At 40.2% G+C, this 26458-nt stretch overlaps 1 protein-coding gene across 1 annotated transcript; it reads left to right on the forward strand.

The window, feature by feature from the left end:
• Window positions 1-6130: 6130 nt before the first annotated feature.
• On the forward strand, window positions 6131-19425 carry LOC142662483 (nicotinamide N-methyltransferase-like). Its single transcript, XM_075840691.1, has 3 exons — window positions 6131-6284; window positions 16980-17184; window positions 19002-19425. Exons 1-3 carry the CDS (start codon window positions 6131-6133, stop codon window positions 19423-19425), a joined length of 783 nt encoding a protein of 260 aa, XP_075696806.1.
• Window positions 19426-26458: the final 7033 nt, after the last annotated feature.

The raw sequence follows: 26458 nt of genomic DNA on the forward strand, positions 1-26458 counted from the left end.
TTATACCATGTTATGTTTATTATGGTTTTATATTACATTAGGAATGTATACAGTAGATCTTACTAATTCGAGGTTTTAGCGCTGACATGTAATTATACTAAATATCTATATTATTCCTTTGAGTGGTGGCCACGTCAGTGCAGCTCAAAAATAATTCTTAAAGATGTTGTTCTCTTTGGACTATTCCTACTTCTTACATGCTTCCCTTAACCCATGATGCTAAAAAAATAAACCCTGATCCAATAAAAGTTATGGCATTTACTTTCATAGTGTAATGTCGCCTGGTATTTAAAGTGTATAGCAATGTGGAGGCCGGCCTAATAAGCCGAGTGCTGGTGGACAAGCATGCTCAGTCACTCTCCCCACATCCAGGTCTCAGCTTATAGAAGTATATTTCTGCCCAGCTTGTCAGGGAAGGAGCAGAGATTCTACAGTAGTATGACATTATAGCTTCGGAGACTCCTTCTCAGCTTGTTAGGGAGGGATTAGAGCCTCTGATTTAGCATGGCAGTATAGAAGAGGAGAGTCCTTCTTCTCAGCTTGTTAGGACTGTAAAGCTCTGCATCCTGAGAGTAGATACACGTGCACATGTCCTCTCAGTCTTTATTCTTTTAATTTCTTATGTTTTCATTTGTTTCTAACGTAGTGCATGCTGTGGATGTCACACACTATATGTTTTTATTACTCTGCATCCCATGCTACCTATCAGCAGGGAAAGTAAGAAGGGACTATATTGTCAGGGGGAAGAGGGGGAGGTAGACTGATTCTGCTCAGAGCCCTTCCCCCTGCAAAACAGATTAACAGCAACACCAAGTGGGACACAGAAAGAGAAACAAAATAGGAGAAAGACATTTATTTTATGCTAGAAACAATGTAAATAACTTTAAAACAGCTATTAACCTCTTCATGACTGAGACAGTTTTGGCCTTGAGGACGAAGCTAATTTTTTCAAATCTGACACGTGTCACTTTATGTGGTAATAACTTTGGAATGCTTTTACCTATCCAATCGATTCTAAGATTGTTTACTCGTGACACATTGTACTTTATGTTATTGGAAAAATTTGGTCGATAAATTTTGTATTTTTTTGTGAAAAACATCAACATTTGGAGAAAATTTGCCAAAATTAGCATTTTTCTAAATTCTAATATATCTGCTTGTAAAACAGAGAGTAATACCACACAATATTAGTTAACATTTCCCATATGTCTACTTTTTGCTTGCATAGTTTTTTGAACATCCTTTTATTTCTCTAGGACGTTACAAGGCTTAGAACTTAAGCAACAATTTCTAACACTTTCAAGAACATTTGAAAAGGCTATATTTTAACGATCAGTTCAGTGGCCCTAGTGTGCTATTGGACTGAAACACAGGTCCCAGAAGCAAAGAATCACCTAGTGGATTTTGGGGTCTCCTTTTGTTAGAATATATTTTAGGCAACTTGTCCGGTTTGAAGAGGTCTTGTGGTGCCAAAACAGTGGAAAGCCCCCAAAAATGACCCTGTTTTAAAAACTACACCCCTCAAGGAATTCATCTAATGGTATATGTAGCATTTTCGCCCCTCAGATTTTTTGCTGAATTTTGTGGAATTAGGACGTGAAAATTAAAATCTACTTTTTTTCTGAAAAAACATAGACATTTTTAATTTTTACAAGGAATAAAGGAGTAAAAGAGCCCAAAATTTGTAAAACAAATTCTCCCGATTATGGCAATACCACATATGTGGTAATAAACTGCTGTTTGGACACATGGCAGGGCTTAGATGGGAAGGAGCGCAAGTGCAAAGACCCTGACATACAGTGGAAATACCCCAAAAGTGACCCCATTTGGAAAACTACACCCCTTGAAGAATCTATCTAGGGATATAGTTGTACATGTACCCCACAGGTATTTTGCAGAATTTATTAGAATTAGGCCGTAAAAAGGAAAATCTCAATTTTTTTCCACAAAAATGTTTCATTTTTTCATTTTCACAAAGGATAAAGGAGGAAAACCACCCTAAAATTTAAACCACATGTGGTCATAAATGTTTTTTTTTTCATTAGAAATTAATTAACCATTTCAGAACTGATCCATTTTTTGCTTTTTAATTTTTGTTTTTCCCTCCCCACATTCCAAGAGCCATAACCTTTTATTTTTTTGTCAATTGTGTGGTGTGTGGCTTATTTTATTGTGGGAGGAGTTGTAATTTATATTGACATTATTTAAAGTACCATATAATGTACTGGGAAACTGAAAATAAAATTCTTTGCAGGTTGAAATTAGAAAAAAGTCCTCCATTGTTTTTTGTGTTTTGTTTTTACGGCTTTCACCGTGTGGTAAAAGCGACAACTTTATTTTTTTCTGAAACTCAATACGATTACAGTGATACCAAATATCTATAGTTTATACCAATTATATAGTTGTTTTTATAATATTTTACCACTTTTACAAAGTAAAAACTATTTGTTAAATTAAAAAATAGTTTTGTTTCACCACATTCCGAGAGCCATAATTTTTTTATTTTTTGGTCGATTGAGTGGTGTGAGGGCTTTATTTTTGCGGTACAAGCTGTAGTTTTTATTGGTGCCATTTTTTGGTACATACAAGTTTTTGATAGCTTTTTATTACTTTTTTAGGGCTAAGGTGATCAAAAAACTGTGAATTTGGTGTTTTAAATTCTTTATTTTTTACGGCGCTCACCGTGTGAGTTAAATAATGGTATATTGTAATAGTTCTGCAATGCCAATTTTGTTTATTTTTTATTTTTGACATTACTTTAGAGGAAAAATGGGAAAATATTTTTTTTTTTGGGCTTTAAATATTAATTTTTTGCACTAATAATAACTTTATTAACTTTTTTTTTTTACACATTTTATTAGTCCTATTAGGGGACTTCAACCAGCAATCATTAGATCACTGGTACAATAAAATGCAATACTAATGTATTGCAGTATATAGTCATTTTTACAGGCTTCTGTAACCGCATGATAACTTGTTCTGTCCGTTAGTCCCGGGTGTATAATATAGTGGTGCGCGAAGGGGTTAACGCGCAGTGGATGGTGCAATGTGAAAATTAAAATTTTCCACTGATATGCCATTCTAGTGCACAATATAATGTGCCCAGTTTGTGCCACTGAAGACAAATACCTCATAAAATGTTAATCGGGTTCTCCCGAGTATGGCAATGCCATATCTGTGGACATAAACTGCTGTTTGGGCACACTGTAGGGCTCAGAAGAGATTGAGCGCAACTTGACTATTGGAGTGCAGATTTTGCTTAGTCGTTGTTTTGTTTGGGGATTTACTGGTATTTCAGTTTATGATGTGGTGGCATATGTAATCTGTGAGGAGTACATTAGGGTATATTTAAGCTGTGCGGAGTACATCAGGATATATGTAAGCTGTGCGGAGTACATCAGGGTATATGCAATCTGTGCGGAGTACATCAGAGTATATGTAAACTGTGCGGAGTACATCAGGGTATATGTAATCTGTGCGGAGTACATCAGGGCATAATAAGAGGGTATAATAATAGGGTAAATAAATAATAATTCATAGATATGTGGCCAGTGTCACACTGATAATGGCGACCGATCTTAACCGCTTTTGGAGCACTGCACATTTTGCGTCGCCGTATTCTGAGAGTCAGAATTTTTTTATTTTTACCCCAATGGAGCTATGTGAGGGCTTATTTATTGCGGGACAATCTGTAGTTTTCATAGGTACCGTATTGGGGTACATGCAACTTTTTGATCACTTTTTATTCCATTTTATAGCAAGCAAAGTGACCAAAAACCATTAAATCTGATAATGTTTTTTATTCTTTTTTTTTTTTTACGGCGCTCACTCTGGGCTATAAATGACACTTTTAATTTATCACAGTCTCTTCCATGTGCTCTGCTGCTGCTAGTTAAAGTACTCGCTCGCTCTCTCCTCTTCCTCCTCCTCCTCCTCACAGTGCGAAGTGCATGTGAGGAGGAGGGTATTTTATTGCTCCCTGTAGGAACGGAATCCCCATCCCCGGCCACAGCTTCGGCAACGCTGTGGCCGGAGATTTGGGATTTCACTAAAGGAGAACTCCCTGACTTCACTGTCCATATATGGACACAGTGACATCAGGAACTTCTGAAGCGGAATCCCCGGCGCTGTGGCTGCTGTTTCTGCTCCAGTAGACGTCCCTGTCTTCATTGTCCATATATGAAGACATTGTAGGGGAACTGTCCCCTACAATGGCATCTATGAGGGGGAGGTGCTATGTAAAAGGGTGCTGTGTGGCATTACCTACAAGGGGCTGTGTGGCATTACCTAGAGGGGACTGTGTGGCATTACCTACAGGGAGCTGTGTGGCATTACCGACAGGAGGCTGTGTGGCATTACCTACAGGGGGGCTGTGTGGCATTATCTACAAGGGGCTGTGTGGCATTACCTACAGGGGGCTGTGTGGCACTACCTACAGGGGGCTATGTTGCACTACCTACAGGGGCTGTAAGGCACTACCTACATGGGCTGTGTGGCACTACCTACAGGGGGGCTGTGTGGCACTACCTACAGGGGGGCTGTGTGGTACTAACTACAAGGGGGCTGTGTGGCACTACCTACAAGGGGGGCTGTGTGGCACTACCTACAGGGGGGATGTGGCAGTATCTACAGAGGGTAGTGTGTGGCATTATCAACAGAGGGAAGTGTGTGTCAAAAAATGTAAAAATTAAATTCATCCGTTTTTAAAACGGACAGGGAAGAAAATGGATCCAAATTCGGCTGTTAAAAACGGAAACACGGCCCAGAAAGGAAACTCTCGGACCCTGTCATGTGAATAGAGCCTTACGGTACTGTGGACAGGGGGAAGAGGAAACAGGGAGCCGCTACAAGACCTGCGCTACGTCTATGGAAGCGCCTCTCACACATGCTATACACCGGACAGCAGCAGAGCTCATCACAGTCTCTGCTGCTGCCGGTTACAATAAAAAGAACTGTGTAGTTTATAGAGGCAGAGAGGTCTTCCTTACATCACGATAGGGGCGTGCACATCTGAGGTCAGGATGGGGCCACCACCCACCCGTACTCACAGGCAGCCGAGTCCGTACACGATACATTCAAATGGTGTTCGGATTTCTGCTAGCAACAGGAGAAATACAAGAAATAAAATGTAGTAAAAAAGTGTCACAGTGGCCAATTAAAACACATATAACACAAAAAGGAGCCCAAATGTATTAATAAATTATATTAAAAAATATATTTACATTACACATGCTGCTAGAAAATGAAAAGTTGATTGAACGTTTAGTTACGCCTTAATATAATTTCTTTACTTTTGGTATGAAAATGATTAATGGGATAACTCCTTCAACTCCAATAATCCCTAAGGCTGGGTTCACACGACCTATTTTCAGACGTAAACGAGGCGTATTATGCCTCGTTTTACGTCTGAAATTAGGGCTACAATACGTCGGCAAACATCTGCCCATTCATTTGAATGGGTTTGCCGACGTACTGTGCAGACGACCTGTCATTTACGCGTCGTCGTTTGACAGCTGTCAAACGACGACGCGTAAAAATACAGCCTCGTCAAAAGAAGTGCAGGGCACTTCTTTGGACGTTTTTGGAGCTGTTTTCTCATAGACTCCAATGAAAACAGCTCCAAAAACGGACGTAAAAAACGCCGCGAAAACGGCCCAAAAAATGCCGGGAAAAACGCGAGTTGCTCAAAAAACGTCTGAAAATCAGGGGCTGTTTTCCCTTGAAAACAGCTCTGTATTTTCAGACGTTTTTGGCTCAGCGTGTGAACATACCCTAATAGGGTATATAAAGATGGGTTTTATATACTGGACCCCTTTTAACCACTATTTCATGGTTAAGCATACACTTTTTTTTTGTGAACCATTACAGACTGATAAATCGGCAAGTTTCTTTTTTTTTCTTTGTCGCATTGTTACTTTAACAATAAAATAGATTTGTTTATTTAAGGATCATTATTTCTCTATGTGAATTTATTATAACACAAGTTCCCATGACTGGATCATGAATATAATAAGTCATCATGTGATAAGTTATTCTTAGTAACACACTTTGTAAATTGAATCCTGGTAATTATATAATGATCTTGTGCCCCGGTCTAGAGGTGGTCACCCCGTCTGTGATAGAAGAGTAGATGATGGATTCCAGTCCCCATAAGCTCTATCATGTACACGGCTTTGATTCCAGACAATTTCTGGAGCATTACTGTTCAGATAAACCCGACATGGGCTTTGGAGATGACATCTTGAAATTTCCCATTGAAAATCTTAGAGAAGTATTATCAGTGGGTATGTATCCTGATTTTATTACTCGTAAGATACATTGACGTGTATAGTATTTTATGTTTAACTGGTTTTAAAAAAAAAATACTCCTATCACAAAATACAGGCAGGATGACCAGTATAATGCAAAATACAACATCTCTATTAGATATAAAATAAAATACTGTGGGGGAACCTCTTTGGTCTGTATTCTGTCCTGCCTTGGGGCCTGTCTAGTCTAATTGTTTTTCCCAACTCGACACTTGTCAGTATAGGACTGCAGCGTTTATTGTTCAGGCACCTGCACTTTGCTGTATTAACCCATTTATTTCTTTCTGTAGGAGGTTTTTAGTATTTACGTGTGGGGAACCTTGTATCATGGGTTTGTAGTTCCATTTTATATTCTGTATTTTATTTTATATCTAATAAAGATGTTGTATTTTGCATTATACTGGTCATCCTGCCTGTATTTTGTGATAGGAGCATTTGATTAGTTATTGAGATTGGATCAATTATTGGGGATTTGTAAGTCCCCTGTTGGAGGAATGGTTTAAAAATTTGTAACAACTGAATATAAATTTGTTTTTCAAATTAAATTTTTTGGGGGGTTGTGGGAGGTCATATAGGGCAACCACACTGCCTTAGTCGACTGGAAAATGACAGGTAACAGAGAAAGTCAATTTTTTGCCTTCATGACCAAACTATAGCTTTTTATTTTTTCATTGCTGCATTCAAGGAGCCATAGCTTTTTTATTTTTTTGTTGACATAGGCATATAAAGGCTTGTATTCTTGCGGGACAAATTGTAGTTGTTTTTGTCAAACTTTTAGGGTACATATAATTAGTTAGTTTATCTTTGTTAATTTTTTTATGGGGAAATCGAGAATAATCTGAAATTCTGTCATGATCAAGATGTCAGAGAAATTTAGTTAAAAAATATACTTATATCACTGCCTGTATGAGCGATTAAAAACTGAATTATTTTTAGGCAATTCAAGACTAAATAAACCTCAATAGCCAGAATACTAAACAGGTGTAAGCAATTTGACTAGAAGGGGGTGTATGTATAAGGTCTCTGTTGTGGAATTGCAATTTGAGTGATTCCCCAAAGGCTGCTGGAGAGTGCCCGGAGAGAGTGTGCACAAAAATCTGCAACCTCGAATCCATCACAACTCTGATCGACAGTGTGTAAGGCGACCCTGAGGTGTCCGCCAGAGCCGACCGCAAGGTGGGATGGACTTTTCCGCTTAGGACCTAGGTTGTCTTAGCAGAGTTCAGCGTTGGATAGGAGGTGCAATGCAGACTAACCTGAGCAGGAAACCAGACAGCCAGGGTTTAAACAGAAAGTCCAAATCAGAAGGCAAGCGGATATCAGGAATAGCAAAGGTCAAAACCGTCCAGGACCAGATAACCCAAAATCAGCAAGCAAAGGTATAACGAGAGACAAGCCGAGGTCAGTTTCCAAAAAGTCCAGAAGTCAGGAGTGCAGGGAATGTAGGAAGCTTGATCAGACACCAGAAGACAGGAAAATTCACAAGCACTGACAGGTGGAGGAGGCTGGGTATAAATACTGATTCTAAACCAGAAGTCAGAAAGACAGACAAAACAGATAGGCTCAAGGTAAAACAGGCACGAAGCCAGAACCATAGTCATGGTATCCGTAAGGGAACAGACATTTTCTTGACAGTACCCCGCCCTTCTACGAGGGGCCACTGGACCCTTAAACCTCGGACTAGGTTTCAAAGGAAACTTTAAATGAACAGCTTTAACGACTGGCATGTACTGAATGGGCAGGACCCCAAGTTTGTTCTTCTGGCCCATTCCCCTTCCAGTGCACCAAGTGCTCTAAAATACCCCTGACCCTACTAGAATCCACAATTCTCTGAACCTAAAACTCCACATCTTCCTTAACCTGAACTGGAGGAGGAGGTTTCCTGAGTGGATTGTGTAAAAACTATTTTTAGGAGAGATTTGTGAAATACATCATGAATCCTAAAAGATGGAGGACGAGCCAGACGAAAAGACACAGGGTTAATTATTTTAACAATTTCATATGCACCAATAAACCTAGGAGCAAACTTGTAAGAAGGCACTTTCAGTCGTAAATTTTTAGTAGAAAGCCACACCTTTTGACCCACACTGAACACAGGACCTACAGTACGTTTAGCATTTTTCTTTTGAATAACTTGGGAGTTCTTCAGGTTCGATTGAACCTAAGCCCAAACTGTGCACAGTTTATTTGATTCAGCTTCCACTTCAGGGTTATCACTAAAAGAGGTTGAAAATGAACCAAAATGAGGATGAAAACCATAATTACAGAAAAACGGCGAGGTATCAAGAGAAACATGGTGGCGATTATTTATCGCAAATTCTGCTAAAGGAAGATATGAGACCCATTCAGCCTGGTTATCAGCAATATAACACCTAAGATATTGCTCCAAGGTTTGGGTAAAACAATCGGTTTGACCATTACTCTCAGGGTGAAATGCAGAAGAGAACGATAACCGTACACCAAGTTTCCAGCAAAAGGCTCTCCAGAAGCTAGCCACAAATTGTAGACCTCTATCAGAGACAATATATACCATGCAGACTAACCAATTGATCAATAAACAATTTAGACAAAGTTTTAGAATTAGGAAGTTGAGGCAATGCGATGAAACGACACATTTTACTGAAACGGTCCACCACAACCCAAATGACAGTTTTCCTTTCTGAGATAGGTAAATCAGTAACAAAATCCATGGACAGGTGAAACCAAAGTTTCTGCGGAACAGGCAACGGCAGCAGTTCACCGATAGGATGAGTTTGAGGAGTCTTAGCGTGAGTGCAGACATCGCAAGCAGAGACATAGAAACTCACATCACGAGACAACGGTGGCCACCAATAGGGCCGCGACACCAACCTTTTGGTACCAGTTATCCCTGGATGGCCCCACAAAACAGAATCATGTAACTCATTGAGCAAACAAAATCTGAACTGGGGAGATACAAAGGACTTCCCAGTAGAAATGGTTTGCGGAGCGAGCTGCTGACATTCTTTTATCTGAGTTGAAAGATCCAATGATATTGCAGAAACCACAATTCCCTTAGATAAAATAGGTTCAGGATGAATTTCGGGGACATGTGAGGAACAGAAGATTCGAGACAATGCATCAGTCCTGATATTTTTAGACCCGGGTCTGTAGGTTACAATGAAGTCAAATTTGGTAAAGAACAAGGCCCACCTAGCATGTCTGGGATTGTGTCTTTTGGCTGATTCTAATAAAGTCAGGTTTTTATGGTCAGTCAGTACAGTAATTTGATGGTTGGCACCCTCTAGAAAGTGGCGCCACTCTTCAAATGCCCACTTAATAGCAAGAAGCTTGCGATTACCTATATCATTGTTTCTTTCAGTGGAAGAAAATTTGTGAGAAAAAATGCACAAGGATGCAAATTAGTCAATACAGAAGACCCTTGATACAACACAGCCCCAACACCTATTTCTGAGGCATCAACCTCAGCAATAAAGGGACTAGAAAGGTGAGGTTGAACAAGTACAAGCGCTTTCATAAAACATTGTTTTAAGGTTTCAAAGGCAGAAACCATGGTAGGTTTCCACTCATCTCCTTTGCGGATACAAACCAAATTGTAGGCCTCGCAAAAATCTAGTTTAGAGAACCACTTGGCTCCTGAGATCTGATTAAACAGGTCCGTCCAAACTTCAGATAGTTAGAAAATGGATCTCTAACACTCCTCTGGCTGTAGAAGCATGGATCCATAATGTAAAAACAATCATAAGATATGAAAAAATAAACAATAATAGTACCTCCTGGAGTAACGCTAAAAATTATTTCTGGGGCCAATGGGAGTAATTCTATTCCTGTGTCATTTATAGTGGTTTTCGAGTATTCTGATTCTTGGGGTGGGTAAGGGTGGGGGGCTTTATTGAGGGGGGGGGGTTTGGTGGCAAGGGTTGAGGGAAAAGCTTTAAAAATAATTTTGTATTATAAAGCATGTATTATAATATTCTGTTTTAAAAGTGATTCTATTCATGTAAGAATTTCACATTGTGTTGAATAAAAATATTTCAAATTAAAAAAACAAACAAAAAAAAACAGATGAGTGGAAGAGGATATTGATTGTTAACAGTAATCTTATTCAATTCACGATAGCCGATAAAGGGTCTTAAATTGCCATAGTTTTTTTCAACAAAGAAAAAACCTGCTTGCACCGGAGAAGTAGACGTACGAATATGACCCTTATGGGGTCTGTCTTACATATAATCTTTCATGGCCTGTCTTTCTGGAAAAGAAAGATTATACACCCGCCACATGGGCAGCTTAGTATTAGGGAGAAGTAAACTCAGGCAATGATGGTGTGTTGCAAGAGATATTAGTAGTAGACAAAGACATGCAAGAATTATAAAATTTAGAATTCCACTTAATCAAATCTGCTTTCACCCGATCAATAACAGGATTATGTGTCTGTTACCATGGGATACACAATATTATTTCAGAGGGCACATTTTCTAAAATAAAGAAAGAGATTTGTTCAGTATGCAAAGTACCCACTTCCAATGTAACAGGCAGAGTAGAGAACTTGACTGACCCCTGAGCAAGAGGAGTATTATCAATAGTAGAAACTTTGACTGGGGTACTCAACTGAACAAGAGTGATAGCTAATTTTTTCGTAACCTGATAATCTAAGAAATCTGCTGCAGAACCACAATCTACAAAATCTTGTCCAGAAACACAAACACTATCAAAACACAAATCAACAGGCAAAAGGACCTTTTTAGAAAATGTGGGAAAAATCTAACTGCCCAGATGGCATTCCCGGGGACAATCTAGGCTCTGCAGTTTTTCCGGAGCTGGACGTTCTGGACGTTAGGAACAGTTCTTGAGTGTATGACCAGCATCCCCGCAATAGAAACACAGCCCCTTGCATTTAGAAAAAGTCTACGTTCCTAAGAAGACTAGTGCAGCCCAACTGCATGGGCTCTTATGCATCACAAGAAGGGCTCTCAGCGCAGGGAAGGGGAACAGCCATAACAGTTTTTCATTTTTGCGCTCACATAGTCATCAGTCCAGACATACTACAAGGGTTATAGTATCCTCTAGAGTAATGGGTGCAGGATAAATTAATTAAGAGATTTTTTTATGTTTTCTGAAAGGCCTCGGTGGAATTGGCAACGGAGCTTAGCATCATTCCACTGAGAAAAAATAGACCATCGTCTGAACTCCAAACAACATGTATGTGCCTTCCGGCATCAACCCCACAAAAATATTATATTTTAATTCAGATATGCAGATAAAACAAAAACAATGATTGGGTAATAACACAATATAAATCCCTCTAGTATGTGGGGACCTCTGTTCTATATAAGGTAATGGCGAGAGTACCATGACATGCCATGTGAGTACACACCAGTGTCGCCAGCACAACGGAAATAGGTAAACTGGTATCAACCCATACTGAGCCCTATACCTAGGTGCCAATCAACAGGAGATTAAAGGAAACAAGTGTATGAGATGTGTTCAATTAAACCAACAGGTTTAGTAGTTTGCATGCGAATAATCCATTGGGCTTCTTTTTGTAAAATCCTCTAGTCCAGGTTACCACCCCTTACCGATGGTCGTATCTGCTCAATACCCTGGAATGTGAGAATAGCTGCATCGCCCTAATGACAATCCCATACGTGATGTGCCACCGGAGTATCCTCCCTCCTTCAAATGTCACCTATATGGTCCCTTATCCTCCTTCTAAACGCTCTGATAGTCTTCCCTACATATTGAAGCCTCATGTTATGATGTAGACGATTCCCCTGGTTTTTTTTCAGTTTATGAAGGATCTATTCTCATACACCTTTCCTGTGATATTGCTAGAGGATTTTTTTGCTGCAAAGAATTTATTTGCAAGCAATACATGACCAATATTTGTACGTCCCCTTCAATCCGTTTGTCAACCATCATGTCTGTACTTGTGTTTCCAGATGGCTGTGCACTACTCTATTTCTGATGTTCCTCTCCCTTCAGTATGTCACAGAGGGCACATCTCGACCATGACCCCCAACATCAGGGTCAGACTTCACAATCCCCCAATATGCCTCTGGAATTATTTTTATTTCCTCATTAGCCGAATCATAGGTCCTTATGATCCGAATTTATGCATCAATATTTTGTTTCTTTGGATTGAACAGTTCAGTTGTATTACAACTAAGGGCATTCTTGTATGCTAACTTAAGGACCCCTCGCGGGTATCCTCTATTTTTCAAATCATCCACCGAGATCACAAAATCCGCGATAGTAGAGCAGTTCCTCCGTGCCCTCAAGTACTGCGCTTTCGGTATCCCTCTTCTCAAAGGCGACGGGTGCCAACTCTTCCAGCAGTGAAGACTATTTGTTGTCGTATTCTTTTTATAGATATCTAGGAACGTCATTCTGTTTTCATTAATCTTAGATGTGAAAAAGAGTCCCATCTCATTCACATTTAGGATAGCCATGAGAGAGAATCAGGACATCATCGATAAAAAACAACCATAAGAGAAACAATGACGTCCATCTCTCTTTTATCGATGACGTACTGATTCTCTGGACAGGATCGAGGGAGGAATTTATCGAATTCGTGGCTATCCTAAATGTGAATGAGATGGGACTCTTTTTCACATCTGAGATTCATGAAAACAGAATGACGTTTGTAGATATCAACGTTTCCAAGACTAAATAAGGATGTATTCAAACTAACATCTATAGAATGAATACGGCAACAAACAGTCTTCTACGGTGGGAGACTTGGCAGCCGATAACTTTGAGACGAGGGATACCGAAAGGGCAGTACTTGAGGACACCGTGGAACTGCTCTACTATCGCAGATTTTGTGATCGTGCCGGATGATTTGAAAAAGAGATTCCACCATAGAGGATACCCGCAAGGGGTCCTTAAGTCAGCATACAAGAATGCCCTTAGTTGTAATAGAACTGAACTGCTCAATCCAAAGAAACTAAATATTAATGAACAAATTCGGATCATAGGTACCTATGATTCGGCTAATGAGTTAATAAAAATAATTCTAGAGGCGTATTGGGTCGATTTTGAAGGCTGATCCTGATTTTATGGTTCTTGTTAGAACTGTGCCCTCTGTGACACAGGGGCGGACATACCATTGCTGCAACCTGTGCAACTGAACAGGAGCCCAGTAGGTTCGGGGGGCCCACTATCACCTTTTTACTGATGGATTGTAAGAGAGTCATAAGAGGGTGATTTATGATAAAATATTGGAGAGCAAGGGGCCCATATACTGTACTTGTACAGGGGCCCTGAGCTGTCTGTGTCCACCCCTGCTGTGACACACAGGAGGGGGAGGAACATCAGAGATAGAGTGGTGCACAGCCCTCTGCAACCACACGTACAAATGTGGGTCATGTAGGGCTTGTGAATCCATTCTATGCAGCAAAAACTTTGCTAGCAATATCACAGGAAAGGTGTATGAGAATAGATGCTTCATAAACTGCAAAACCAGGGGAATCATCTACCTAAGATGTGGCTGCAGACTTCAATATGTGGAGAAGACGATCAGAGAGTTTAGAAGGAGGATAAGGGACCATATAGGTAACATTTGAAGGAGGGAGGATATTCCGGTGGCACGTCATGTATAGGATTGTCATCAGGGCGATGCAGCCATTATCAAATTCCAGGGTATTGAGCAGATACGACCATCGGTAAGGGGTGGTAACCTGGACAAGAGGAATTTACAAAAAGCAGCCCAATAGATTTTTCGCATGCAAACTACTAATCCTGCGGGCTTAAATGAACACATTTTATAAACTTGTTTCCTTTAATCCCCTGTTGATTGGCACCTAGGTATAGGGCTCAGTATGGGTCAATACCAGTTTACTTATTTCCGTTGTGCTGGTGACACTGGTGTTTACTCACGTGGCATGTCATGGTACTCTCGCCATTACCTTATATAGAACAGAGGTCCCCACATACTAGAGGGATTTATATTGTGTTATTACCCAATCATTGTTTTTGTTTTATCTGCATGTCTCAATTAAAAATAAACATTTTTTGTGTGGTTGATGCCGGAAGGCACGTACATGGCTTGTTTGGCCATTCTCACTAGTCACATATACATTGGTGCCTCTTACTCATGATTTGCTCCTCTTTTCTTTGGGAGACGGTGTGGTTATACTATAACTGCTAAGAACGCTGTTTGATTCCTATTTCTATGCCTGCACTAAATGTTGTTAGCTTGATGTATCGTTCATCTGGGGGTCACTGTGCTCTCTCAGTGTGTCTTCAGGCCGCTTATAGAGCCCTAGGTTTCGAGGGACGCTCGTCGTTGCTACTTGTGGATTGGCTGTGGGTCAGGGGGCTCGATCCTGCGCGTGATGTCAGAAGTGACGTTGGCGGGCATGGATTGGCCTGCCGGACGTTGCGTCACCAACTAGTGGGAGGGACATTACTTATATATGTCTGCCGTTTGCGTGTGCGGACTAGTGTCGTGCACACGCCGGGAGACTGTAGACCACGCAATAGGTGCTCACGAGCTATTAGATGTTTAATAATCAATAAATATGACCCCTGATTATGCACTTCAAAAACGAGGGGTAAGGAACTCATAAGGACAAAACTTTAGTGGCAATAGTGACCAGAGGTTTATTTAATAATAAGAGAGGGTGGCATGTTTGTGCTGTATATATACACGGATCAGTGATACCTTATACGTTCCCCCCTTTTGGTCAAATTGCTTATGCCTGTTTAGTATTCTAACTATTGAGTTTCTTTTAGAGAGTTGAATTACCGAAATAAAATTCATTTTCTAATCGTTCATACAGACAGTGATATTAGTGTTTACTATACGGTATAAATATTATGTTAATGTTAATCTATGAGTCAGTACAAAATCAGCTATATCAAATTTTTATATTTTTTTGTAATTTTGAACTTTTTCACAATAAAAGCAAGTTTGATGAAAAAAAATATATAAATATAAATTGTGCAATTGTATTTGTGTTTTGTGGTGTGGTATATCTTCACTTTTAACAAATTAAATACACAGTGTCAAGAGACTTTAACTTGACTATTTTTAATGGCTTTTTAATGGCTTTTTTTGTGTGATATCACGCTATAATAAGTTATCATAGTCAATTAAGGACCAGCCTATTTTCAGCTTTCAGGACCAAGCTATATATTTCGTTTTTTCATTGCCGCATTTCAAGAGACATGACTTTTTATTTTTCGGCGACTTAAATGTATGATGGTTTTTTTTTTTTTGCGGGAGGACTTTTTGTTTCTTTTGGTGCCATATTTTGGTTGCATACCTTTTATTTAATAACTTTTATACCATTTTGTTTTGGGGGATGGGTTTAAAAGATAAATACAACATATATTACAGCAGGGGCCCAGCTGTTAATCTCCGTAGAGCTTCTTTTGTTAATTACATAGGCGCATCTCCTGTGTCTGCGCGCTGGCCATGACGTACATGTATGTCAAGATGTCTTTATTTAAGGCTCTCCATGACATACAAGTGTGTCATGGTGGCTTAAGGGGATAAATCTGCTGTTATTTGACAATTTTCACTACTGTGATTTTCTGTCCTCTTCCAACTATGTTTTTTTATAAACTGGAACCTAATCTCTAAAATCTACAGTTCTAGGTTCAATAAAAAATATCCATAAATAGAAACAAAAAACATCAACAATCATTGTACGCTTGAGGCACTAATGGCAGAAATAATAATACTTTTTTTGTCATACTTATATCTAGAGGATGTTGTCATATTGGGTTGGAGATATCACTTTCTTTGTCACATCAGACTGAACATGAATGACAGCTCGGCAGACTTGTTGATTTTGAGATTCTACACAAGGTCAGGTCCAGTCATGTCACAAGAACACAAATTATAAAGGGGGAAAAACGTCATCATAGAATAAATCAAGGAAAAAATGTGGAAAAAAGCTAACAGAGGGTGCTCCTATGTAGTATAGCCAGTAAAATGTCTAGAAATCAGAAAATATAGGTGTCATAAGTGAATCTGTAGATATAAATCTTCTTTGACACTGAAGCGGGCTAAAAAGATCATAAATGGTTTAAAAAGTTGACGTTATTTTCACACAAAAAAAAATGCAATGCAAAAATGTCTACTCCTAGGATATCTGAGCCTGCTTAATACATTTTGCTAAAGATTCAAACCTATAGCTTCCCTTCGGATAACTTTTATGGTCTCTGCATTACCAGCGTGTTGTCTAGGAATATGCAATCCAGCCAGGTGGTTCTAGCACCATTTTTTTTTCGTACTGACAATACTACACAGTATTAGTTTATCTTCTTTTCTGATTTTTGCGTATTGGACACCTAATATTTATATAGTTTGCTAGAAGTGATATAGACATATGTCCTTGTCAATCCACAAAATCTATGAGGGTTTAAGGCCCCATGCACACAACCATAGATTTTGTCTGTAATTCTGGTCCGCAATTACTGACTCATTAATTTTTATGGCTGGCGATCACCTTCCCGTATATTTACGGGAAGGTGTCCAGGCCGTAGGAACCTTCCGTAAAAATCAGACATGTCCTATTTTTTTATTTTACGGTACGTGCTCCCATACTTTATAATGGAATAACAAATTGCGAATGCGTATGACTGTGCGCATATGCCACGGCCGGCCGTGATTACGGACACGGTCGTGTGCATGGGGCTTCACAGATTAGATGTTTCAGTATTCTGAATTTTTTTCTGCAGGTCATATTAATGGAGACATCTTGATTGACCTCAGTGTTGGTTCCTTTATTCATCATCTATATTCAGCCAGTGAGTTTTTCAAAAACATCATAGTGCTGAAGGCCAATAACAGATGCATCATGGAGCTGAAGAGATGGGTGGATGAACGTACGGGAGCATTTTATTGGGGCCACACATCAACTCTTCTTAAAGAAAGAGAAAACAGGTGATGTATTTGTTTAAATATCAAGAGAAGCCACTGTCATTGTTGTTGTTGTTGTTCCTGATACAACAAATATAAGGGAAGATGGACAGATCCCAAAAAAGTATTACTTTGTTAACCCCTTGCCAACATTGTATGCATACTTACATCATAACCGGCATGGGGTAGTATAGGGCAGGCTCAGGGGCAAAGCCAGCTTCATACTAAGCGGATGTTGGCTGTATGTTACAGCCGACACTTCAATGCAATGAACTAAAACTCGCTCGCATGACCCCTTAGATGCCACGATCAATAGCAACCCTGACATCTAAGCGGTTGGAGAGAGGGGGTGGCAACCTCTGATGTCCCATCGCCCCCCGTGACACGATCGCGGGGTGCATACTGTTGTCATGGCGGCCTTGGAGCCTGATGAAGACCCCCAGGCCTGCTATCATTCTGCTCCTATAAAGGCCTGTCAGAGGCAAGGATTAATAGTAGCCTGTTAAAATCATGATCGCTGGTTCAAGTCCTCTAGCGGGGACTATTAAAAAACAAGTAAAAAACTGATAAATAAAGTATTTTTTTTTGTTCAAAATAAATATTGAATATTAAAAAAAAAACGTTTCATATTTTCCCCTAAAAAAAATATAAAAATAATTGGTATCGTCACATCCGTAAAGGTCTGAACTATTACAATTTATTTAACCCGCACGGTGAACAGAATTGCTGTTTTTTTGGTCACTTTATCGAACATAAAATTTGTGTAAAGTAAAAAGTCATATGTACCCCAATATGGTACCATTACTACCCAAAAAAATAAGCCCTCACAACGCTCAATCGATGAAAAAATATAAATGGAATCACTTTCACAATATGGCGACAAACAAAATTTTTTATTTTTAACAATTATTTTTTTCTTTGTAAAAGTAGTAAAACAAAAAAAATAAATATCAATTTGGTATCGCTGTAATCGTATTGACCCACAGAATAAAGATAATATGTAATTTTTATTGCACGGTGAATGTTGTAAAAAACAAAACCCAGAAACAATGAAGGAATTCCTGCTTTCTTCCAATTTCACAGAAACAAATAATTTTTTTACAGTTTCCCAGAACATTACATGGTACAATAAGTAGTGGCATGAAAAAATTAAGCCCTCATACGGCTGTATCGATGGAGAAATAAAAAAGTTATGGATTTTGGAATGTGGGGAGAAAAAAGCAAAAATGGAAATCCGACAAATGTCTGCGGACGGGAAGGGGTTAATACTCAAGTCAGATATAAAAATTCTGTTCTCCACTCAGTTCAATATTCTTATTCATAGGGGGCTGAATGATGCAAGTTAATGTTGGAAAGGCGCAGTATAAGCCTGACACCTGGTTCATCAGCATTGGATAATTTCAAGCTTTACCTTTAGGGTATGTGCACACACACTATTTACGTCCGTAATTGACGGACGTATTTCGGCCGCAAGTACCGGACCGAACTCAGTGCAGGGAGCCGGGCTCCTAGCATCATAGTTATGTACGATGCTAGGAGTCCCTGCCTCGCTGCAGGACAACTGTCCCGTACTGTAATCATGTTTACAGTACGGGACAGTTGTCCTGCAGCGAGGCAGGGACTCCTAGCATCGTACATAAGTATGATGCTAGGAGCCCGGCTCCTTGCACTGTGTTCGGTCCGGGACTTGCAGCCGAAATACGTCCGTCAATTACGGACGTAATTAGTGTGTGTGCACATACCCTTAGTATTGCAAGTCAATAATCCAGTGCTAAGTCCTGAGCCACTATGTGGATGTTTAAAGTGGGAGAATTATTCTCCTTGTCTTTTTTATTTTCCAGTGATCATTTTGAGGACAAAGAAGAAAAACTGAGATCAGCCATTCAACATGTTGTGAAATGCGACCTGGAGAAAGAGAATATGACAGAGCCGCTGGTCTTACCACCAGCCGATTGTGTCATCAGTGTTTGGCTTCTGGATGCTATCAGCAAAGATCAAGATGATTACATCAGATATCTGAGGAAGTTCTCTAGGTTGCTGAATCCTGCAGGACACCTACTATTAATTGGGGTTTTAGATGCAACATATTATACAGTTGGGAAATACAAGTTTTATTCTTTCACATATGATGAGGATTTTGCCAGGAAAGCTCTAGTTGGAGAAGGTTTTATCATTGATTACTGTAATGTCCAGGAGAGAACGGCTGTGAGTGACATTACTGACTATAAGGCTATGATATTCATTGCAGCTCACAAGGAGAAGTAGGTTAAAACTTACTTAGTCTTTTTGTCATTAGTTCAATTGCTAAGCTTGATAAAATATAAAAATCAAAATGAAGCTCCCTTAGTGCAGTATAGAATAGCCTAAATATAATTGTTCAGTGCTTTTTTGGTCCCTGCCTCAGACTGGTCCTTGATAATAGTGACAAGACCGACCCCGGTCATCTGGGACATCATAGGAGCCTGAAGTCTTGGGATCAGTTGCTTTCTTATTACTTTTCTGTTCCTGCTTTATACTAATAATGTAATAAAACAAACCATATAGCATTAACCAGTGTACTTTGCTTAGGGAGGGAGGGGGGGGGGACGGACTTATCGGCTCCATAGGCTTTACAAACCTTGATTTGTGAGTGGAAACTTACAATCTTTTCTTTTTTTTTTTTATTAAACACATTTAATTTAATTGTTTTAATTTTTTTTAAACATTAAAAACATACATTTCCATATATGAAAAACAATCATGTAAAAAATCCCCCTGTAATTCTCTCATTTTTCAGGCCTCGTCTCCTCCCGTCAACAAAGACAAAGATAGCTGAGAGAAATTCTGTCAATCAAATCACATAATTCACAAGGCCCTATATGTATGTAGACGTTCCATTAAATGATGCCTATCTTATGCTTAAAAAAAATTATGATACTGATCCCCTAATGCCCTGTCAAATTGTTCTAGGTACATGAGTTTCCTATGTGACTCCCGCAGCAGGCCCAGATCCGGTGGTTTTGTGTAGATCCATCATTTTAATACAGTTCTTTCTGCTGTCATCAGCACTATATGAACTATGACCTGAGATAATACTGATACTGGAGTCACTTAGGAAACCTCATGAAAGAAATAAAGCCTTGGGTTCTCTTTTATTCTGCTTGGTGTAATTTGGTATAAAAGAGATGATATCTTCTTCCCAAAACTGTGATACACATCAGAACATACTAGACCACATTTCGAACAATCTCCTTTATACCCTGGGATATATTTTTCTAAAGGTAAATCAAAAGAATTGTATGCTCTGTGTATAAGACTATACATGACCTTTCTACACGAATCTGAGATTACCATCTTCCTCATCCTAAAATATTCTGTAAATAAATTTTGAAGATATTTCCTCCACTGACAGCTCTGGATCCAGATCCTCCCTCCATTGTTTCTTCTGATGGCAGGATATTTGATGTATTTCCAGACTGCTGTAATAAATGGTGTATTATAGATATAGACAGTTTGTGGAACGATACATATCTACTCAGCTCCTCCTGCTGTATAACATGCTGCCCGCAGATTGGTCTGCATTTTCAACATGAGAGTGTCCCTTTAATATGAATAGTGTTATAGCGCATTTAACTATTTGAGTCCTTTGCTTTGGGTGGGGGCACTTACTTGCTGCTTAGGTTTTACAAAGCCAGATTAAGGCTGGATTCACACGAGCGTGTTCGGTCCATGATATACGTACCGTATGTCGGCAGTATTTCCCAGACCAAACACAATGCAGGGAGCCGGGCTCCTATCATCATAGTTATCTATGATGCTAGGAGTCCCTGCCTCGCTGTGGGAAAACTGTCGCATACTGTAATCATGTTTTCAGCACGGGACAGTTTTCCGCAGCGAGGCAGGGATTCCTAGCGTCATAGTTAACTATGAGTGCTGCTAACACTTAATATTGGGGTTGTCAATATACTCTTTTAGAGAATTCGGAGTTATTATAGGAGGTTCCCTGTTCGGGATCTGCAACTCTTGGCCAGAGTGTCCTGACCCGCATTACACAAACAATTTATTGATGATAATGAGTAGTGTGCAATGCTTAATTTCCCCTGTGATGGCACTACAGGTAAATTAAACACTTACGTATGTAGCCATCTTTATGGTGACAGATAACTTGCTGCAGCGTGACATCACACAACATAAGCCAATGAAAAGTCATTGAAAAAGTTAAGATAAGTTGTAGATTACAGCCGATCGCTGGGGTCTTTGCGGGGGGGGGGGCACTTTGTGATCTGTTTGTTCTTTTAAGAAGTTGGGATTAAACTAATAGAATAAATACATTTAATAAATATAGCTTGCACATAACTGTAATTTGAATAGAATAAGATTTTACATGAATTTCATGATAATTTATATGTTTTTGGAATCTTTCCTTGTACTGATAGTGCTGGGAAATAGTGTGATCATCTGGAACATCATGGGGTATTATGAGGCTTCTGGCTATTCATATTATAATAACATTGTGATAAAGATAAACATATGACATATAACTGTGGGCTTTCCTTGAGGAGATTCTTGTTACTTGCATGCTCCTTATCATAGATATTAAGAATCTTGAACTTTGATTTAGATTCCTCTTGAGTCTGAGACACAGAAAGGTAAAATTAATAGACAAAAAATATTGGTACCACTTATCATGACATTTGTTATAATTAGGGATGCACATGGGTGTACTATATAATGGTTCTATTTTGTACGGCACCATTATAGGGCTACCATAGAGATGCATGGGGCCTCTACTGTTGCCCTTTTTCATATGTACAGTAGGTATTATACAGAGGCATAAGGAAGCATTGCTTCTAGAGGAGAATATTTCCGTTCATACGGCAGCACACAGAAGCTATACGGGCCTGTGGCGTCGCTAGCACCGGGCATTCGGGGCCCAAGCTCTGGATTTTTGGCCCAGTGCCCCGGATCCCCAGGGACTGCCACATGCAATTGTATGGGACGCAGATACAATTAATTTCTATGGTGGAACAGGGAGTTATCAGCTGATCTCTCTGCTCTGCAACCCCAGGCTGGTTCTGTAGCAGTTTAGGGCCGTGGGGAGATACGAGTAGCGCAGGGGAGCATTGGAGAGAAACCCTGTGATTCTCCTGCAGAGGACATGTGACCTCCGCCCGGGTGGCTGCATTGTATGACGTCACTTATGATGTATAATGCAGCTGTCACACTCTGTGCAGAAGGATCTCAGGTCCCCCAACCAGGCAGCAATAAAATATGGGGCCCTTCAGTTTGCTGCACTGCACAGCCCCATATAGTTTCCAAGCAGGAAAGACGGAGGAAAAAGAAAGGGCTGGAGAGGAGCAGTAACACACAGATCTCCTCCCCTACTGCCCGCAACTTCTACCAGGCAAAAAAATCAGCTCAGGGCAGGTAAGGGGGAACTGTAATATAACGTGTGTGGGAGGGGATTCTGTGTAAAACATTTTTTGTGTGGGAGGGGGGATTTTACAGTAAATATTATATGTGGGGGAAGGGGATTCTGTGTAAAACATTTTTGTGGGGGAGGGGTGACTAGGCTGTGAATGTTCTGTGGGGGAGGGGGAACTTGACTGTAAGTACAGTTGCACATGACCGAATCTGGGCCATGAAAAACTGTCGTGCAGACCTGACGGATTTAGCTTTGACGGCAAGATTCGGCCTCTATGTATACAGAAATCATAGAAGCTGTATCTGAAATATAAGATTTTTTTAAATAAAAAAGCAATTAAAACAGATTTCCCTCACCCCACACATTACATTTACACCTCTTGCACAAGACTGAGTTCGGGCCGTGAAAAACAGATATCCCCCCCACAGAGACGTCAGAGTCAGACACTAAAACCCTCAAAAATCTGCCCTCCCCTTGCAATATAATCTCCCCTATACAGCCCTTAGTAGTTATTTTACTACAAGGGGAGGGGTGTCTGAATACTTAAAGGGATTTTCCCACTAGGGACATTTATGACGTATCCACAGGATATATCCAAAGCACAAAATTCTTGCTTGAGAAAGGTCCAGGACTGAAATGTTGCACGGGTGATTAAAAAGCTGACATATGTTGGAAGTGCTGTCTCCTCGTCTATTCTGTGTATCCACAGGATATGTCATATATGTCAGATAGATGCGGGTCCCATTTTGACATATCACTATGACATGTCAAAAGTTTTTAAAAAGTTTAGTTACACTTCAAAGAGAGGTGTTACATTTTTTTTTATTATTATTATTATTTTTTTTTCTTTAATAAAACAGTGTATGAGTGTGTTTGGTGCAACTTTCTAATTACTCTCTATTAATAATGTTATGTCAACAGCCCAGGGCCCATGGTACACTAAATCCGCCACTGTGTGGATGTCATACATTATATGTCTTTATTATTCTGCATCCCATGTTACCCATCTGCAGGGAAAGTAAGAAGGGGCAATATTGTCAAGGGTTAGAGCGGGAGAGAGACTGATTCTGCTCAGAGCCCCTCTCCCAGCAACACAGATTAAGGCCTCATTTACACGAGCGTGTGCGTTTTGCGCGCGCAAAAAACGCTGCGTTTTGCGCGCGCAAAAGGCACTTGGCAGCTCCGTGTGTCATCCGTGTATGATGCGCGGCTGCGTGATTTTCGCGCAGCCGCCATCATAGAGATGAGGCTAGTCGACGCCCGTCACTGTCCAAGGTGCTGAAAGAGCTAACTGATCGGCAGTAACTCTTTCAGCACCCTCGACAGTGAATGCCGATCACAATATACACCAACCTGTGAATAAAAAAAGATGTTCAAACTTACCATGAACTGCCTGCTTCCTCCAGTCCGGTCTCCCGGCCGTTGCCTTGGTGACGCGTCCCTCTCTCGTCATCCGGCCCCACCTCCCAGGATGACGCCGCAGTCCATGAGACCGCTGCAGCCTGTGATTGGCTGCAGCCTGTGCTTGGCCTGTGATTGGCTGCAGCTGTCACTTGGACTTAACTGTCATCCCGGGAGGTCGGACCGGAGTTATCGGTAAGTCAGAACGTCTTTTTTTTTTTACAGGTTCATGGATTTTCGGAGCGGAAGTCACTGTCCATGGTGCTGAACCAGTTTAACGCTTTCAGCACCGTGGACAGAGACTGTCTCCTGACGTCGCGTACCCGAACATTTTTTACCGGTCTCGGTCAAAACGAGTTTTGCCGAACCCGGTGAAGTTCGGTGCGCTCATCTCTAATTTGACACTCCGTTTGGATGTTTGTAACCAGAAAAGCACGTGGTGCTTTTCTGTTTACATTCAGGAGTTTGACAGCTCTTGCGTGATTTTCGCGCATGCAACGCAGGACCGTCAGTGTGGCATGCGTTGTTTTCACGCACCCATTGAAGTCAATGGGTGCGTGTTGCGTGAAAAACGCAAGAATATAGAACATGTCGTGAGTTTTACGCAACGCACTCACGCTGCGCAAAATTCACGCATCGTCTAAACAGCCCCATAGACTATTATAGGTGCGTACGACACGCGTGAAAAGCACGCGCGTCGCACGCGCGTATAATACGCTCGTGTAAATGAGGCCTTACAGCAACACCAAGAGGGACACAGAAAAAAAATATGAGAAAAGCATTTGTGTTTTTTATGCTAGAAACAATATAAATAACTTTAAAACAGCTAATTATAGGATTTCTGTACTTGTGGTATGAAAATGATTAATGGGATAACTGCTTTAACTTAGAAATTCCTAATAGAGTATATGAATGTTTTGTCTTTGACTTTAACCCCTTAATGACCGGGCCTGAAAGGACCTTAAAGGGAACCTGTCACCAGCATTTCACCTATTAAACCAGCAATACATGGTGGTAGTGGGTGAAAAATAATTTCTATGTAACCTATATTTGTCTTCTTAGTCGGCTCTGTAGCTTTATTATTCAGTTTTTTAGTGTTCCCACGCTGTATGCTAATGAGCATAAAAGAGTCAATTCTTCATTTGAAAAGAGTCAAATCTTCATTCCTCAAGTCTTTCTGAGTTTACCCTGCCTCCTTACTATTGATTGACAGCTCCTCGCCTTCCCCCAGCACACAAAATCCCTCGCTTGTGCAATGATGTCCTATTCTGGTGTGTGCGCACAAAGGGACACCGGATTATTACGATAAAAGGTGTGAAATGTTTGCAGACCGTTATATACAGTCGGAGGAGGAGTTTAGGAGCGGGAATAACGGCAATGAACTTTTTATAGCAGCAGCCAGTGAGGGATAAGTAAAGTTTAATAGGTGAAATGCTGGTGACAGGTTCCCTTTAATGACCAGCTCAATTTTTCTATTTTTGCCTCTCTGCCTTTCAGCAGCCATAATGTTTATATTTTTTCATTGACGTGGCTGTGTGAGGCTTTGTTTTATGCGAGAGGAATAGTATTTTTTTTCCACGCAGTTTGGGGGTAAAAAAATCACGCCGCAAAACATAGAAAAAGCGATTCTAGGTATTGTTTCTCTTGTTTCTTTTTTAACCCATTCATGTTTCACGCTAAATAACCTGTTAAATTAATTTGTCAGGTTATTACGGTCGTGTAGACACCTAATATGTGTAGGTTTTTATGTAATGTGGGGGCAATAAAATATATTTTATGCAAAATAATGACTTTTTTTATTTATTTATTTATTTGTTCCTTTTTTTTTTAGTCCCATTAAGGGATAACTTTATTTTTAACTTATAATGTATTAGCATACTCCTGTATGCAAATAAATTACACTGTGTCACTATGACACAGGCTGCTGTTAGGGCAGCACACGGAACAGACAGCCCTGGGGTCCTTTGTAGGTCCCCAGGGCTGACTGCAGAGGGATTCCCCGATGTTTAATCACATCACCGGAATGCCGGTGATGCCACCAAAGAGAGGAATTCCCTTTGATCATGCCACGGTCATGGACCGTGGCGATCAAAGGGTTAAACAGCTGGGGTCTGAATGTTTTCCGACCTAAGCTGTGTTCAGGAGGCTGCTCTGAGATCAGGAGCCGATAGTTACAGCTCCTGCTTAGAGGATGAGCGCTCACGCCAAAAGACGTAGCTGTAAACTGAACACCTGCACCGCCTGCCGTCAAAAGACAGTGGGCGGTAGGGAAGGAGTTAACAGTAAAATAGGTTTGTTTTTTTAAAGATCAGTAATTCTCTATGTGAATTTATTATAACACATGTTCGCATGACCGGCTCATGAATATAATAAGTCATCATGTGATAAGTTATTCTTAGTAACACACTTTGTAAATTGAATCCTGGTAATTATATAAAGACCTTGTGCCCCGGTCTAGAGGTAGTCACCCCGTCTGTGATACAGGAGTAGATG

Source organism: Rhinoderma darwinii, chromosome 10 (genome assembly GCF_050947455.1).
Source record: "Rhinoderma darwinii isolate aRhiDar2 chromosome 10, aRhiDar2.hap1, whole genome shotgun sequence".
In the NCBI taxonomy this organism is placed as follows: domain Eukaryota; kingdom Metazoa; phylum Chordata; class Amphibia; order Anura; family Rhinodermatidae; genus Rhinoderma; species Rhinoderma darwinii.

What these genes read in the sequence shown, in the direction of transcription:
- LOC142662483 (XM_075840691.1), top strand. Translation starts at nt 6,131, where the DNA reads ATGATGGATTCCAGTCCCCATAAGCTCTATCATGTACACGGCTTTGAT. An exon ending in TAGAGAAGTATTATCAGTGG is followed by an intron (nt 6,285 to 16,979) that starts GTATGTATCCTG and finishes TTTTTTCTGCAG; the next exon opens with GTCATATTAATGGAGACATC. An exon ending in CTTAAAGAAAGAGAAAACAG is followed by an intron (nt 17,185 to 19,001) that starts GTGATGTATTTG and finishes TTTATTTTCCAG; the next exon opens with TGATCATTTTGAGGACAAAG.